Raw genomic sequence first — 18,303 nt, forward strand, 5'->3', positions numbered from 1 at the left:
GTATTTTCTATAAAGATTGAAAAGTTTTGGTGAACCAATACACTACCAGCAGGCATGAACTTGTTTTAAATCTTAAATTTTTAATGAAAACTAAACTTTCTGTACTAATTTTATTGCATTTACTATTGGTAAGCTAATTTTATATTTTCTTGTAATAAACCACATTCCATGTCACACATGATGTAAAGCTTTTTGAAAACCAAGTATCAGTAAAGTATGTTTCTGCTGGAATAGTAATATCATAAATCTTTTCAATCAGCCAGGCCTTTATTAAGCTAATTGACTTAATCAGTTACTTAAATACTTCCAGCCTTTTTTGTGTGCTAATTTGTTTCCTTCACAAAATAATTGCTGTATCATCAGTTCCATTCTATTTTATATGGACAATAAGCAATGGAAATGAAAAATGCAAAGTGCCTCTGTGAAGTCTGATATAAGCTTTGGCAGTATCATTGGAGGAATGTATCCTGCACACACTAGTCAACATTACTGTTTCACATAATGTAAAATGTTCAAATCAATTTTAAAATTTTTTAATGGGATGCAGTATAGTCAGAAGCCTCTGTATATCAAACAGACAAGAATCTAATGATATTTTTCTGCTATGCTGTTAAAATGTTGCAAACAATCTAATCTGCTTTAAGTTTGACACAAATACTGCAACTAATTTACTTACTATTTCAATCATTAATTTCAGCATGGAAATATGGTATAAATATGGAACTGGACACACATTCCTGATCAGCAAGTATGGCTTACCAAAGTCTGTTGATATAAGGGTATAACTATTAAGTTATTTATTCAGCTATTGTTGCCACACTTCTTCTTTGGGGCTGCATGGTACATTCTCCTTTCAAACTCCTCTTTGTATTGGACATAGATGATGCATCTTTTTGTAACATTACCAAAAATTTAGGAATAAAGAGGTGCTAAACGATTGTACTATGGCACACAACAGGGCTCTGGAGGCAAACACCTGCAAATCAATAGACACTTGTGGATCAAAAAGAAATAGTTCACAATTCTGCAGAATTTCTAAATATATTGGAACCTTCAATTCTATTGCCACACACTTCAGTAAAAAAAAAAAGAATCCCCAACTGCTCTCATGTTAATCAATAGATTCCAAAGGCAAACATTGCTAGTTGCATCTTCAGGTATTTTGCTATATATTACTGTTATACCCTCAAATATAGACCACCACATCACGAAGAAGATCAATCACCTGGTTTCAAAACACTACAACTCACTCACTGACAATGGAAGAGATTACATCACCAATTTCGAGCCAAAACCTAGCAACTTTTACGGCTTACCAAAAATACAAAAGTCAGAAGATATTCAACAGGCAGTAAGAGAACAAGGAAGTGAATACATACAAGTGCTATATCCAAAAGACTTAAAACTTAGACCAATTATAGCTGGCCCAGCATGCCCTACCCATCGTCTAAGCAATTTCGACATTATTTTGAAATCACTATGTACCTACATACCCAACTTCATTCGGGATGACATAGATTTCCTGTCCCATCTTCCCAAAACAACTGAACCAAATTCAATCCTACTAAGCTTTGATGTAGTAAGTCTTTACACCAATATCCCACATGGGTAGATAAACATAGAGAAGCAATTCCCAACCTACACCCATCCATCCAATTTACAAAGGAGATGAGCAGTACCAAATTACCATTCCTAGATATAATGGTAACTAAAAAGAACACCACCATTACTACAGATATATATTACAAACACACAGATACACATCAATACCTGAATTTTAAATTGTGCCATCCACCGCATACAAAACGTAACATCCCATACTGCTTAGCCAGAAGAATCTGTACCATTGTAGAAGATTTAAAGACCAGAAATCAACACCTGATGGAACTGAAAGAATTTCAGCTTAAACAAAAATATGTGTCACTAATAGAAAACGGTATTCAGTGGGCTTTAAAGATACCCATACAACAACTGAAGACACCACAAAGAAGAGAAAAACAAAAACAAATCATACCATTTATAGTGACACACAATCCATGCCACCAGAACATCTTCAATATCACTAAAGCAAACCTACCAATCTTTGCACAAAGTAAGGAATTAAGAGATATCATTACAGATCAAATTATAACTCTCAGTAAAAGACAGCCTAAAAGCTTGAAAAAGTTATTAACAAAGGCAAGGTTTGACCTTAGCAACAAAGATCAATCATTCACTGTGTCTAAATGCAATGATAACCAATGCGGTAATAACACAGTTGAAGCGTTCCTGTCACAATCTGAACCTGATGAATGCTTAAATGCAAGAAAGTATACTAGTTCAATGAAAATAGACATTTAATATTTAATTTTCAACATTTCATTTGTTCAATAAGACAATCAATACTTCATTTCATTTCATTCTTTCTATATATTCTATATTAATATTATAGGAATATAATTAAAGCATAAAAAAAAGTTAGAATTCCTTTGAGTAATATATTCTTCTATATACAATCATATAAACCCCTTTGTGTATATATATATATATATATATATATACAGAGATATACACATATATAAATATATATATATATACATGTATATATATACATACATTTATATATATCTAAACATATAAACATACATATATTTGGAGTAAAGGCTGTTTGCCAACATAACATGGCAGTCCTGGTTTAGGACAAATCTTGCTGTAATTTAGCTCCAGGAGACATTATCTCCAGCTGGCTATACGACATGATTTGCGTCGTTACATTTTTCAAACAATGGAATCTAGCACCCTCACTATATATTCTATATTCTATATCAATACTATAAGAATATAAATAAAACATAAAAAACAGAGTTGGAATTCCTTTGAGTAATATATATATATATAGGTATATGTATGTGTGTGTGTGTATATATATATATATATATGAATGTGTATATATATATGTCTGTATATATGTATGTATATATGAAAGACCACAAAAAAGGATTCCTGGAAAACATAGTAGTGAGGCTAATATGCCCAACCAAGTCGGATATAGGTAGACTTAGTAAGACCATTCTGGACTCAGTAATTCCCCAGATTAAGCCTCACATTCCGCTCAACATATGGGTTAACACTGATGATGTTTTAAGTTGGTTCAACTTACTTGTAGGAACAATTACTCATTTATACAATTTGACATATCGAATTACTACGCAAGTATTTCTCCAATTTTATTGAATAAGTCCCTAATATATGCTCATAACCTTTCACTTATAGATAGAGAAAAAATTGACATAATACTAGGAAGACAATAATTGAATTCAAGGGTAAGCTTTGGACTAGGTCAGATACCCCTGATAACTTCGATGTGGCTATGGGCTCGAGCAACTCAGCTCAGGTGACTGACTTAGTCGGGGCATTCCTACTTAAGAAGCTATTCTCAGAGGTACCAGGCCTTCAGGGGTGTCTATACAGAGATAATGCCCTATTCATATACCCCACCGATAGCAAAAGTACCTTAGAAAGAATTAGAAAAAAGATTAGACATTTTTTAAAATCATTTAATCTGAAACTTGAATTCATGACCAACACTAATATAGTTAATTTTTTAGATGCTACATTAGACATAGATAAAAGCTTTCACTACTCTTATAGAAAGCCAGAAGAAACCACAAGTTATATTGGCACATCATTTAATCACCTGCCCTGTATAATTAATACCACAGTCCAGGCTGTTTCCGATAGACTAGGTTATGATCAAACGAAAGTATTTTCAGTGATCATTCGCATCATTATAATCAAGCCCTCTCTAATGCTGGGTACTCCCAGAAAATCTCTTTAGTTAGAAACTTGATTGTTAAAAACTTAAATGATAAATCACCTTGAGTATCTGTCATTAGTAATGCTCCATGATATAAACAAATTAGAGATTCTAGAGTTGGTTCTTTAAATGGAGGTAAAGTAAATAGGTCTAATAACGCACAGATACAATCAGCATAAATACAAATGAGGTTATCAAAAAACATAAAGAAAGAAATTACACCAATAAAAATTCAGTTAGGGAAAACCCTACCGATAGGAGTAATACTAACAATAAAAGAATTCCTAAACATAAGAACTGTAAATTACACAACTATATGTGGTATAACATACCATATAATGTAGCAGTTACAGGAAAATTATGCAAGAAAATATTTTCAATTATATCCAATATCTTTCCACCCACTCATAAATATGGCAGTATTCTATCCACTAAAACTATTAGAATATCATATTCGACTCTCCCCAATATGAAATGCCTCGTATCTAAACATAAAAAAAGCTAGATTAAGAGCAAACAGTACCCCAATAATCCAAGAACTAATAATAGTAGTATCCAAATTAATAACAATAACCAAGTTATTATTCCTGCACCTATGCCGTCTAACCACCTGGTTAACAACGTAGAGATAACTGACAGCAGTTCCTTAAATAATGATTTTAGTATTGACAACAACAGTGTCTATATTAATAATAGTAACAATAACTATAATGATAATAACAGAAACAATAATTACCATAGTAATGATCCTGATAGTAATAACATTGTTGATAATGGTAGTAATAGCAATAATTATAATGATAGCAACAGTGTTAGGCCCAATAATCCTATCCCAATATCGAATCACAGTGTACTAGATGAATCAATAAGCTCAGACCCAACACAGATTAGTGGCACACCCTGTAGTACTGCTGTGCTAAATGACGCTACTGCTACTACTAATAGAATAACTCATTCCACCTCAAACAGTAATTGCGACAATAATTATACTAGTCACAATACCAATATAATTGATAATGTTGATATGGCTAATAGATCTAGCATCAGTATTAACGGCAGAAAGAATAGAGGTAGTGAAACTTTGAACAACACCAATAGAGGTAATAATAATAATAATGACAGTGTAGGCGTAAACTCTAACTACCCTAGAAGTAACCAAGATAACAATTCTATCGACATTTACCCTCCACGTGTGAATAACAGACGGCCTGGCAATTATAAATTTGGGTGCAATTGTGTAACAACAACATGTTCTTTACGTGGAAACTGCCTAGCAAAAAACATAGTCTACTCTTGTGAAATAATTACGGAATCAAATACTCTCACCTACATTGGTTGTTCATCCGCCTGGAAATCAAGGTTTTATAACCATAGGTCATCATTTAGACTCAAATATAAGGCTAATAGCACTTCCTTATCGTGTAGGATATGGGAACTTAAAGATGAAAATATTAACTTTAACCTTAGATGATCCATAGCTGGATCGGCAACAATTTATAAAAATAATAGAACTGGTTGCCAGTTATGTTCCTTAGAACTCTTGAGAATCATTAGATTCCCTGATAAGGACAAGCTAGTTAATAAAAGATCGGAATTCAAACCAACTTGTATGCATAAATTGACTAAAACATTTAAATACTATAAGCCCGCGTGGCTGGATAAAACTTTTCATGTATAATTCACTAGTTATTATTGTCTATCAATCAGCCCCTCATCTCGTTAAAAATGGAATACATATTTATTAATCTTACAGGCCCTTATTATTTCATATAAGTTTTCTCCTCTTGGAAGAGCGCTCGCCTGCGTGGCTGGATAAAACTTTTCATGTATAATTCACTAGTTATTATTGTCTATCGATCAGCCCCTCATCTCGTTAAAAATGGAATACGTATTTATTAATCTTACAGGCCCTTATTATTTCATATAAGTTTTCTCCTCTTGGAAGAGCGCTCGCCCGCGTGGCTGGATAAAACTTTTCATGTATAATTCACTAGTTATTATTGTCTATCGATCAGCCCCTCATCTCGTTAAAAATGGAATACATATTTATTAATCTTACAGGCCCTTATTATTTCATATAAGTTTTCTCCTCTAGGAGGAACGCTCGCATAGCTGGATAAAACTCTTCGCGGGGAGAAATTTCTCATCCTTGTTGTCTCCCATTTTCACTTCAGTCTTACGCTGCCCCCACCGCTACAGGAAGTCCAAAATTTTCTCATCCTTGTTCTTCCCCATGTACACTTCGCATCCCTGTTGTCTCCTATGCCCATCTGTTCCTCTTTCCATAAAGGTAGTGGTCATTCATTGCAAGATATGCTTGGTGTAACGTACGCAGTTTGAACTTGAGCTTTATTGTTTGTCTATGAATACTGCCAAACGCGAGTTTTCTTTTCAGGTTCATGATGCTACTAGGTCCATTGCCTCCCACTTCCTCAGGGTTGGCACCCTCAACGTTGGCACACTGAAAGGCAGATCTGGTGAGATCGTCGAATTGCTTGAACGGAGGTGTGTAGATATATGTTGTATTCAAGAGGTGAGGTAGAGAGGAGGTTCTGCTAGGTTCCTCACAGGTAAAGGACAGAGGTATAAAATTTTCTGGGCCGGGAATACTGAAGGAGTCGGGGGAGTGGGTATGCTTATTGCCGAAAATGGGTAGATAAGGTTATCGAGGTAGTCAGAGTATGTGACAGAATATTGAAGATTAGATTAGTGCTCCATCATAGTTTAGCAACTATTATATCGGCCTATGCCCCTCAGCCAGGGTTACCCGATGGACAGAAAGACCGTTTCTATGACACCCTACTGCAGACCACCTCATTGACGAACAACAGGGACCTTCTCTTTGTGGCTGGTGACTTCAATGGGCATGTTGGACGATATGCTGAGGGCTTCTATGGCGTTCATGTAGGCTATGGTTATGGTTCTCGCAATGAGGAGGGAACCAGGCTGCTGGAGTTCTGTGATGCGAATAGTCTTATGGTTTGCAACACTAACTTCAGGAAACCAACAAGCCACTTTGTCACCTACCGTTCGGGACAGCATACTAGCCAAATCGACTACATCCTTGCCAGAAAAAGGGAAAGATGGCTGCTTATAAATGCCAAAACCTTCCCAGGCGAAGAATGTACCCCACAACATAGAATGGTAGTCAGTGACTTTAGGATCAGGACTAAGAGGACGACTAGAAGACGACCAACATGGAGAAGAAGGGGCTGGAAGCTTAAAGACCCTGCTAATGGACAGAGATTTAGAGACATGTTACTTGAAGCCTTCGACGAAATAGAAGGGGGCATAGCTACACATAACTGGGCGCTTCTAAGGGACAACCTGCTGAAAGCCACTGACCAGATCTGTGGCTGGTGCAAAGTCCCCACAAGACCCAAAATAACGTGGTGGTGGAACAATACTGTTGACAGGGCTCTTAGACAAAAGAAACAGGCTTGGAAGGACTGGAAGAACGGTGGTAGCAGGGAAGTGTATCAGACTGCAAGAAGGGAAGCTAGGAGGCAGGTTTATTTAGCCAGAGGGGAAGCAGATAGGAAAAAATTTGCCAATGTCCTGCGCCGTGAGGATGAAAGACTTGAGGTATTTCGTATAGCAAGACAGTGTGTGAGTGAGAATCGTGACGTGGTAGGAGAAAAATGTGTTCGCACGGATGACGGCTCACTTGCGCTAAATGAGGATGCAAAGAGAGAGATTTGGAGAAGCCACTATGAAAGGTTGCTGAATGAGGAAAATGAATGGGATAAAGAGAGTCTGCCGAATGTTGACCCAACAGAGGGACCAGCAATCCGAGTTGACAGTTCCTTAGTAGTTAAGGCAATTAAAAGCATGAAAACAGGGAAAGCCCCAGGCCCATCAGGAATTACTGCAGAGATGCTCAAAATATCTGGTAGTGTCGGCTATAGCCTAGTCACCCGTATAGTTAACCAGGTGATACACGAAGGAGTCATTCCCAATGACTGGTGTAGCAGCATAATAGTCAGCTGCTACAAAGGTAAAGGTGACGCCCTAGATACAAATAACTACAGGGGTATCAAGCTGCTGGATCAGGTAATGAAGGTTTACGGAGAGGGTTATAGCCCAACTAATTAGAGAGAGAGAGTTAGCCTAGATCAGATGCAGTTTGGGTTCGTGCCAGGGAAAAGTACTACTGATGCTATATTCCTGGTAAGACAGCTGCAGGAGAAATACCTAACCAAAGACAAGCCCCTATACCTAGCTTTTGTTGATATGGAGAAAGCCTTCGACAGGGTACCCCGATCCCTCATCTGGTGGTCATTGAGGAAACTAGGGATAGATGAATGGTTAGTGAAAGCTGTACAAGCCATGTACAGAGACGCTGCTAGTAAGGTGAGGGTTGGCATCGAGTACAGTGAAGAATTCAGGGTAGAGGTTGGGGCCCACCAAGGTTCAGTCCTCAGTCCCCTCCTATTTATCATAGTCCTCCAAGCAATAACGGAGGAATTCAAGACAGGATGCCCCTGGGAGCTCCTCTATGCTGATGACCTTGCTCTAATTGCTGAGTCTCTATCAGAACTAGAGGAGAAGTTTCAGGTATGGAAGCAAGGTTTAGAATCAACCTAGCCAAAACCAAAGTCCTAATAAGTAGGAAGGTAGACCAATCACAAACGCCTTCAGGTAGATGGCCCTGCTCGATCTGTAGAAAAGGTGTAGGTAGAAACTCTATAAGATGCACCAAGTGTAAGCTATGGACACATAAGAGGTGCAGCAATGTCAAAGGAAGGCTAACTAGGAAGATGGTTTTTGTATGTGGCAGATGCTCAGGAACAATAAACACTGAAAATGCTCTGAGACCAACTTCCGTCACTTTCCAGGGAGAAAAACTAGAAGTAGTTGATAGTTTCTGTTACCTAGGTGACCAAGTCAGTAGCGGGGGCGGGTGTGCTGAAAGTATAACTGCTAGAGTAAGAATAGCCTGGGCAAAGTTTAGAGAGCTCTTACCCCTGCTGGTGACAAAAGGCCTCTCGCTCAAAGTAAAAGGCAGACTGTATGATGCATGTGTACGTACAGCCATGCTACATGGTAGTGAAACTTGGGCTGTGACTGCTGAGTATTTGCGTAAGCTCGCAAGAAATGAAGCTAGTATGCTCCAATGGATGTGTAACGTCAGTGTTCATAATCGACAGAGTGTAAGTACCTTGAGAAAAAAGGTGAACCTAAGAAGCATCAGTTGTTGTGTGCAAGAGAGACGTTTGCGCTGGTATGGTCATGTGATGAGAATGGATGAAGATAGTTGTGTGCGAAAGTGCCACACCCTGGCAGTTGAGGGGACCTGTGGAAGAGGTAGACCCAGGAAAACCTGGGTCGAGGTGGTGAAGCACGACCTTCGGACTTTAGGTCTCACCAAGGAAATGACCAGTGACCGAGACCTTTGGAGGTATGCTGTGCGTGAGAAAACCCGGCAAGACCAGTGAGAACAGTCAAAATCAAACCAAATATCAGAAAGCAGAACCAAATTGAGGTCGATCAACATCAGGTGACACGTAAAAGCACCATCCGTTCGTGGCCGTTTGCCAGGCCCTCAGCCCTGTCTGGCCCCCGTGTCGGTGGCACGTAAAAGCACCATCCGTTCGTGTTCGTTGCCAGCCTCGCCTGGCCCCCGTGCCGGTGACACGTAAAAGCACCATCCGTTCGTGGCCGTTTGCCAGCTCTGTCTGGCCCCCGTGCCGGTGACACGTAAAAGCACCATCCGTTTCGTGGCCGTTTGCCAGCTCTGTCTGGCCCCCGTGTTGGTGGCACGTAAAAGCACCATCTGTTCGTGTCCGTTGCCAGCTCTGTCTGGCACCCGTGCCGGTGACACGTAAAAGCACCATCCGTTCGTGGCCGTTTGCCAGCTCTGTCTGGCACCTGTGCGGGTGGCACGTAAAAAGCACCCACTACACTCACGGAGTAGTTGGCGTTAGGAAGGGCATCCAGCCGTAGAAACACTGCCAGATCTGACTGGGCCTGATGAAGCCTTCCAGCTTCACAGACCCCAGTTGAACCGTCCAACCCATGCTAGCATGGAGAACGGACGCTAAATGATGATGATGATGATGATGATGAAGCCTTAAGTCTCCAATATCAATTTTAATCCCTTCATGATCTTCTCTCTTTGGAAATTCCATCATCTGCTCCCTCCTGCCACTGTTCAAGCATTGAATTAACAACCCCTGGGCTTACCCCCCAACTACTTATTTATTTGGTTTACTTTCGCCTAGCTAGATTCTGACCCCATATAGTACACACGTATTAAACTATCCAAGGACTTTAATAGAGAACATATCTAAATAATTTAGTCACTGACTTTAAAATTTAGAATATCACTTCCATACACGTAGGTCCTATTAGCTAACACTAATAACTTCAATAATGTTTATAACAATATTATACTAGTAATCATTGTTATATAATCATCACAACAAACATGAACAATCAACGTCGCCCATTGTCTCCCTTGATAAAAGGACTTTCACTTTGTTTCCCGCCAAAACAATTAACTTGTACAACAACGGCAGTCGAATAAAGTATCTCGTATCGTTAACACGTTGTTTCAGTCTCTCTCATTTTCTTAATCTTTCATACTAAGTACTCACTACTTCCTTTAATACTCAATACATTATATATATATAACAACAACATGGTGTCAGAATACTAAAAGAACCCAAAATACAGAAACCAAAGGAAAAAAGAAGTTGAAATCATACTTCAAAGACGAAATGGAAAATTTACCGCATCCAAAAGACCTAGACTTTAATCAGGAAAATCTAGCCGCAGCATGGAAAAAGTGGAAAAAAGAATTCAATCTCTTTTTGATAGCAACAGAAAGTGACATGAAGCCAGACAAAGTAAAAACTTCAATGTTTTTAACTTGCATCGGTTCTGAAGGCCGAGATATCCATTCCACACTGGATTTCGATTCACCCGACGAAGAAATGAACCTTCAGACAGTAATCGAAAAATTCGATGCATATTGTGAACCCAGGAAAAACATAACTTTCCTAAGACACAAATTCTTCACATGTGGACAAGCGGAACATCAAAAATTCGATGAGTACGTAGTAGAGTTGCGCCAAAAGGCACAACAGTGCGAATTCGGCAACCTCACAGACAGTCTCACCAAAGATATTCTGATATGTGGAATCAGAGACATGAGATTAAGAGAAAGATTATTGAGAGAACCAAATTTAGACCTACAAAAAACAATTCAAGCAGGTCAGAGTGCAGAGCAAACACGACTCCAATCAAGGATGCTAAATGCCACATCCGAAACAAGAGATAACGAAATCTCGAGGGTATATAGTCAACACGACAGAAAAGGCGCCAAAACTCAAATAACCCGCCATATGCAATCCAGACATCAAAACGAACAAGGCGGAAGTGACAGAAAGCCCGCGAAGTTTCAAGCGCCAAGTCAACACTACGTCACTAACTGTCACTATTGTGGTTATAATCACAAAAGAAATAAATGCCCAGCATTTCACAAGACATGTGAAAAATGCAAGAAACAAGGACACTATGCAAAAATGTGCAAATCAAGAAAATTTGTACATAAAGTAGAGATACATACCGACGATGAATCAGATGACGATACACATGCACTCGAAATGATCACTGCAAATAATTCCCGCGTGCACAAAATCGAAAAGTTCAAGACTCCAAAAGACATTTGGACGGTCGAACTAAAAGTGAACAACTCGAATGTAACATTCAAAATAGATACAGGAGCAGACGTAACCGTACTGCCATTCAGAGAATATAGAAATATAATTCCAAAACCACAACTGCAAAAAACTTCAACTCGATTATCAGCTTATAATAACACAGCTATAAAAGTGCTAGGAAAATGCACAGCAGTCATTAAATACAAAGAATTATCAAAGCAAATAAAATTCATTGTTGCAAAAACAAACTCGCACGCAGTTATAGATGCAAAGACAGCTAAAGATCTGAACCTGATTCAGAGAATTTCAAAAATAAATTCGTCGAACACAAACGACATATTAGAAAAATATGAAGACTGTTTCGGAGAAATCGGCACTTTGTCAATAACACATCATATCACAGTGGATCCACAAATAACTCCTGTAATTCATCCACCAAGATCGGTTCCTTTTTCTATAAAAGAAAAACTCAACAAAGAATTAAAAAGAATGACAGTAGTGAACCTACAGACTGGGTAAATTCCCTAGTCATCGTTGAAAAAGCCAACGGAAAACTCCGACTCTGTTTAGACCCCAAGAATCTAAACAAAGCCATAAAAAGGCAACATTTCAAGCTCCCTACAGCGGAGGACATTTTTATAACCCTAAATATTTTTCAAAACTCGATGCATCTAATGGATACTGGCAAGTTCCAGTTGACGAAGAAAGCTCCCATCTTTTAACGTTCAACACACCTTTTGGAAGGTATCGCTTCACACGACTACCCTTTGGAATTCACAGCGCCAGTGAAGTTTTCCAAAAAGAAATTTCAAAAATAATAGAGGGCATAGAAGGAGCAAGAAATTCACAGGATGACATCATAATCTGGTCCAACACTTTAGAAGAACACACAAATAGACTACAACAAGTTTTCGATCGAATCCGAAAGCACGGATTAAAGTTAAATAAATCAAAGTGTATCTTCTATGAATCACAAATCAAGTACCTTGGGCATATATTAACCAGCGAAGGGATAAAACAAGATCCAACTAAAGTACAAGCAATCATTCACATGCCACTGCCAACAAGTAAAAAAGAATTACAAAGATTCCTAGGTATGACAAATTACCTATGTAAATTTTTATCTAATTACTCCGAAGTCACAGCACCATTGCGCCAGCTTCTACAGAGTGACACGTTATGGTCATTCGACAAACCACAAATCGAAGCAATAAAAAAGCTAAAAGAAATGATTACAATTTTATGATCCAGATCTACCAATAAAAATAACTACAGATGCTAGTAAGCATGGGCTCGGAGCGATACTTGAGCAGAAACAACGAAAGATGGCTACCTGTTTCGTTTGCATCTCGTGCAACAACTCAAGCGGAACAAAACTACTGTCCGATAGAGAGCGAAGCTCTCAGTATAGTTTTCGCATGCAAGAAATTTCATCAGTTTATATACGGAACTCATTTCAGAATCGAAAATGACCATAAACCGTTGAAGCAAATATTCAAAAAATCGATCACTAAATGCCCCCCCAGAATCCAAAGATTTCTACAAACATTACAAAGATATGATTTTGACCTAAACCACATACCTGGTAAAGAATCAATTGTTGCAGATACCCTATCACGTGCATACCTTGAACAAAATACTCCAGAAGTATCAGACGAAGATATGAAATCGCACATTCATGCAGTAATAAAAAATTACCCCATAACCGACACTAAATTAAAAGAGTATAAAGAAGCCACTGCAGACGACCCGTCTCTACAGACACTCGTCACATATACAAGAACAGAATGGCCCCCAAAAGACAAAATACCAATAAACATCAAACCATTCGTATCCGTTCGTGATGAAATATCAATCGTCAATGGTCTCGTTCTAAAAGGTTCAAGAATAATTGTACCTAAGTCATTACGTAGAGAAGCTCTACAGGAAATACATACCGGACACATGGGTATCGAAAAATGCATAGAGAGAGCGAAGGAATGTATATACTGGCCCGGCATTAACGCTCAAATCAAAGACATGATTAACACATGCTCATACTGCATTGACTACAAAAATCAACAAGCAGCCGAACCACTAATAAATCATGAAATACCTACTACACCATGGACCAAAGTGGGTACAGACGTATTTCACCTGTCTGGAAATTCGTATGTCACAATTATTGACTATACAACAAGATTTTTTGATCTACACGAAATAAATGATTGCCAGTCAAAAACCGTAATCAAAAAATTAAAAGAAACTTTTGCTAAATTCGGAATTCCGCAAACAGTTGTAAGTGACAACGGTCCAGAATTCAATTCGGCTGAATTCAAAAAATTTGCAAAAAATTGGCATTTTCATCACACGAAGACAAGCCCGCATTATCATCAAGCGAATGGCATGGTTGAGAGAAATATACAGACAATAAAAAAGACGCTAAAAAAGGCATTCAAAAGTGACGAAGAACCTCAGTTAGCGCTCTTAGCATTACGCACGACTAAATTACAAAATGGTGCACCATCCCCTGCAAATCAAATAATGAATAGAACATTGCGAACAAATCTCCCAAACATACTACACGACAAAGTTGGTATCAGGCCTCACGAAAAGAAGAAATCAAACATTACAACAGAACTCCCAGAGTTAAAACCACACGACACGGTTAGAATTAAGTTTAACAACAATTGGTTTAGAAGGGGCAAAATAATTAAAAAACTAGAGCAACATCGTTCATACTTAGTAATAACAGAGGAAGGAAATACAGTCAAACGAAATAGACAACATATTCTTAAAACAAACGAACACGTTCGCATAACAGAAGAATTAGATTATGAAAATATATTTCCAAAATCAACAAACACGCATGAAAAAACAAAAACAGCACAACTACAGAATTCAACACTACAAAATAATAAAACCACAAAAAGTGGACGACGAATAATTATTCCCTGTAGATACAGATGATATAAAAAAAAGGAAGATGTTATATAATCATCACAACAAACATGAACAATCAACGTCGCCCATTGTCTCCCTTGATAAAAGGACTTTCACTTTGTTTCCCGCCAAAACAATTAACTTGTACAACAACGGCAGTCGAATAAAGTATCTCGTATCGTTAACACGTTGTTTCAGTCTCTCTCATTTTCTTAATCTTTCATACTAAGTACTCACTACTTCCTTTAATACTCAATACATTATATATATATAACAACAACAATCATTAGTGGATAGAAACCTAGACTCTTTTAACTTCATATAACACTTACTAAACAATTGAAATAGGAGTATAATTTATACGAGTGGATAGACTTGAAATTTCTCCAATCGCTATATTTTTCCAATCACTATTATTATAATTTTTCTTCGTTCTTTATTTTTAACTTCCATCTTAATTTTCATTTCATTTTATTTTATTCTTTACATTTTCACTTTGCTTTTTACCTCTTCGTAACCTATTTTTATTTATCTTTTTATGTATTTCCAAAAATATTTGATGAGTTTTGATATATTTGATATTTTACATCTTTCTAATATCACCGGTTTATTCTGTCAGTATTTTACTACTTCTTTCACCTTTATTTTTTTAAAAACGATTATTGTAAAACTCTATTTTTTAAAAATGATTCTTACAAAACTCTATTCCTATAGAACCTTATATCTCTATATCAATTATTTCATTTATTGTTAATTTGCTACTCCTTTTTATCACTTATATTATTTCTTTTCCTTTTGAATCATTTCCTTTATTGATCATCCCTCATTTCAACTTGTTGTTACTTAATATCAGGTCTATTGGATTTGCTATAGACAGATCTAAAAAAAAACTTTAAAAAATTTTTTAAAGATATGGAACTCAATCTATTGAGAATAGTATATTAAATATAACTATTACATACTCAAAAACAAGATATACATTTGTAGGATGTATTGTATGTGTGTATACACGGATGGACGTGCGTGAATGTATGCAGATACTATGCATGGAGATATATATATATCTATATCAGTACATGTACTTAAGGATATGTGGATTTGGTAGTGTATGTATATGGTTACTTAGGGTGTAACTGTAGATATATGTGAAGATGTATGTGTATATTCATGTATTTAGAGCTGTGCATAATGAGGCGTACTTGTATACGCTCGAGCATGTTAGCGTATGTATCTGTATGAGTGCGTGTGTATACACACATATACATATACTATGACTTCTAAGTAAGTGGATGTGCCCATGTAATAGATAAATTTATAAAGCTAGTAATTTTTAGTGGTGAGTTTGGGTAAACTGACCATTCATCACAATGATATTAAATTACAACCTTAATCTATAATTCAATGAGTGGTCAAACTAAGAAATTATTTATAACCACTATCATCTCATCAAAGCCAACATCCTGTTCTCAGCTCTATAGTATTTTATCTCTTATTCTACTTTATGTTTTTATTTCTTTTGTTACTTTATTTCAAGTTTGCTAAATCTTATTTATATGTGTATCTAACTTTATTATCCTTATTTTTACTTTTATTATTCCTGTTTTTACTTCTATTACTTTTATTTTTTACTTTATTTTTTAACTTTTATCTTTTATTTCTATCTTATACACGCTAATTAAATATAAACTCAATCCAATCTATTTAACATTCACTCTATGCTGAATAGTGGTACAGTATGGGCAGATTTTTGAAATCCAACAAATCTTTATATAAAATATACCTTTTAAAAGAGATATAGTAAACCTAATATAATGGGTAATGCTACGTGTAATTTTTATTTTGTGATGTAATCGTTAGACTAACAATGTTTGCGGCTGAAGAGAGCTTTAAACCATCTTTTATATCAATAATATAACTATGCTGATGTAATAACAGATTGTTCATAAAGCTTGAAATATGTGTACTGTGATATCCTTTGTGTTCTGTTTTCAATTTATGTTGGATATATATATATATATATATATATATATATATATTATATATATATATATATATATATAATATATATATATATATATATATATATATATATGTATATATATATAATATATATATATATATATATATATATATATGTATATATACATATATATATATGTATATATATATATATATATACATAAATTAAAACAGATTAGGAGATCGAATATCCACCTGACGAATGTCATTGAAGACATGAAACGATTGTAGTGGCGGTTTATTTCTTTATATTAAAAATTTTTATGTATTGATTAAGTCTTTCCTTGTTTGTTTTGCAAAATAGTGGTTTTGTCTCGAATTATATTATATAATATTTTACTATAAAATTGGATCTAATCCTAAATCTGATTTTTCCCTGTAAATTTGGATTTATTCCCTAATATTTATTATATATATTGTTATGCGTGTAGTTTGTTGTATTGGGAAGGACAACCAGTTGAAAAACCATTGTTATGTTTATCGTGTTTATTGACGTTGCTTGATTACACGGACGACATTAGTGTAGTGATACATTGTTTACTTTTCACACAGTTCGTACTATTCACTACAAAATAGTGCCAAGAGTAGGGAGTAGTTTGGCATTCGCAAACACACAGATATGAATATGTAACATCCCTTCTTCTTGAAAAAAAAAAGGGGTCTCTTGGCAGTGAAGACAACTATGAGTAGTCTCCCTTGCTCTATGGATTTTCATCATGTCTTTTCTTTTTCTTTAGCGGTATCGAACCGGTGGCAGAATGTTCTTTCTCCATCTGGTGGATCTTCTGCTTCGCACCGGTGTCTGAGGTGTGTTGTACACGTTTTCCTCGGCAGCTCTGGTGTTGGGCGGATGTGGGCCCTGTTGTTTCAGCTGCCTACCAGATTCTGTTTCTATCATATTTGATCTTGGAGTTTCAGCTCTGGGATCCATGTTTTAGTTATGGGATCTTGAGTATGCACATGTCCTCCAAGCATCTCAGGTAAATGTTGTGCATGTTTGTTGCAATGCCTCTGTGCTTGTTCTTGAGTGGCTGCTAGCTTGGCCCTTGTTTCTTTTTGGTCAATAGGAGGTTGAATCTTAGTTGGCAGGGTAGTTTTATACTTCCTGCCATTCAGCAATTCTGCTGGGGATTTCATATTAGCTCTCAGTGGAGTCGCTCGTAGGGACATAAGTGCCAGGTGTGGGTCTTCCCTAGTCTTCCGGCATTTGACTAGTGTTCTCTTCACTGTCTGCACCTGTCTTTCTATAAACCCATGACCTTTGGGGCAGTGTGGAGATGAAGTTGCAATATTGAACCCATATTCATCAGCTAGCTTTTTGAATTCTTGTGACGTGAACTGGGTTCCATTGTCACATATGATCTGCTCTGGTATTCCTTGCTCTGCTAGGAGTCCTCGGGCCACTGTAGTGATTGTTTTGCTTGTCAGGTCTTTCACTTTTCTCACAAATGGAAATTTGGAGTAGTAGCAGGCCATTATTAAATACCATTCTTGGCCTTCTGTGAATAGATCTACTCCAATAGTTTGCCATGGCCTTCTTGGGATGTCACCAGATATCATTTCCTCCTTTTGTTGTGAGGTTTTGTACTTTTCTATGTCTTTGTACATGCTCTTACTGGTTGTCACATTTACAATGTGGTGGACCTTTCTGCTTAGTCCTTCCATCTCCTTTTTGTTTGTGATTGGTGGTCGGTTTTTGATAGGCATATCACTTACAATCCTGCTTGGAGCTGCTTTCACTTCAGCATTGACCGACACAATATTTAACTTCCTGCAGGTATCGAGTCCAAGAATTGCTGGGCCTTTTGTTCTTGTGACATAAAATGTACACTCGATTGATTTCCCTTTGTGTGTCCCCTTTATTGTTGTTTTCCCCAGTTGTGGGATTCTGGTACCTCC

At 36.9% G+C, this 18,303-nt stretch overlaps 1 protein-coding gene across 3 annotated transcripts in view; it reads left to right on the forward strand.

Moving 5' to 3' along the window:
- LOC115230173 overlaps nt 1–18,303 on the forward strand; it is a 143,736-nt gene that overhangs the window by 2,497 nt on the left and 122,936 nt on the right. For 2 of the 3 annotated variants that reach the window (XM_029800396.2, XM_029800391.2), the window contains exon 2: nt 698–2,449. The exons of the other annotated variant lie outside the window; for it this stretch is intronic. In XM_029800396.2, the coding sequence (XP_029656256.1) occupies nt 1,669–2,340 (672 nt within the window). In that variant the 5' untranslated portion in view covers nt 698–1,668 and the 3' untranslated portion in view covers nt 2,341–2,449. Of the gene's footprint in view, nt 1–697; nt 2,450–18,303 lie in introns of those variants that run through there. 3 annotated transcript variants of the gene reach the window in all.

This window comes from Octopus sinensis, linkage group LG2 (assembly GCF_006345805.1).
Source record: "Octopus sinensis linkage group LG2, ASM634580v1, whole genome shotgun sequence".
Lineage (NCBI taxonomy): Eukaryota > Metazoa > Mollusca > Cephalopoda > Octopoda > Octopodidae > Octopus > Octopus sinensis.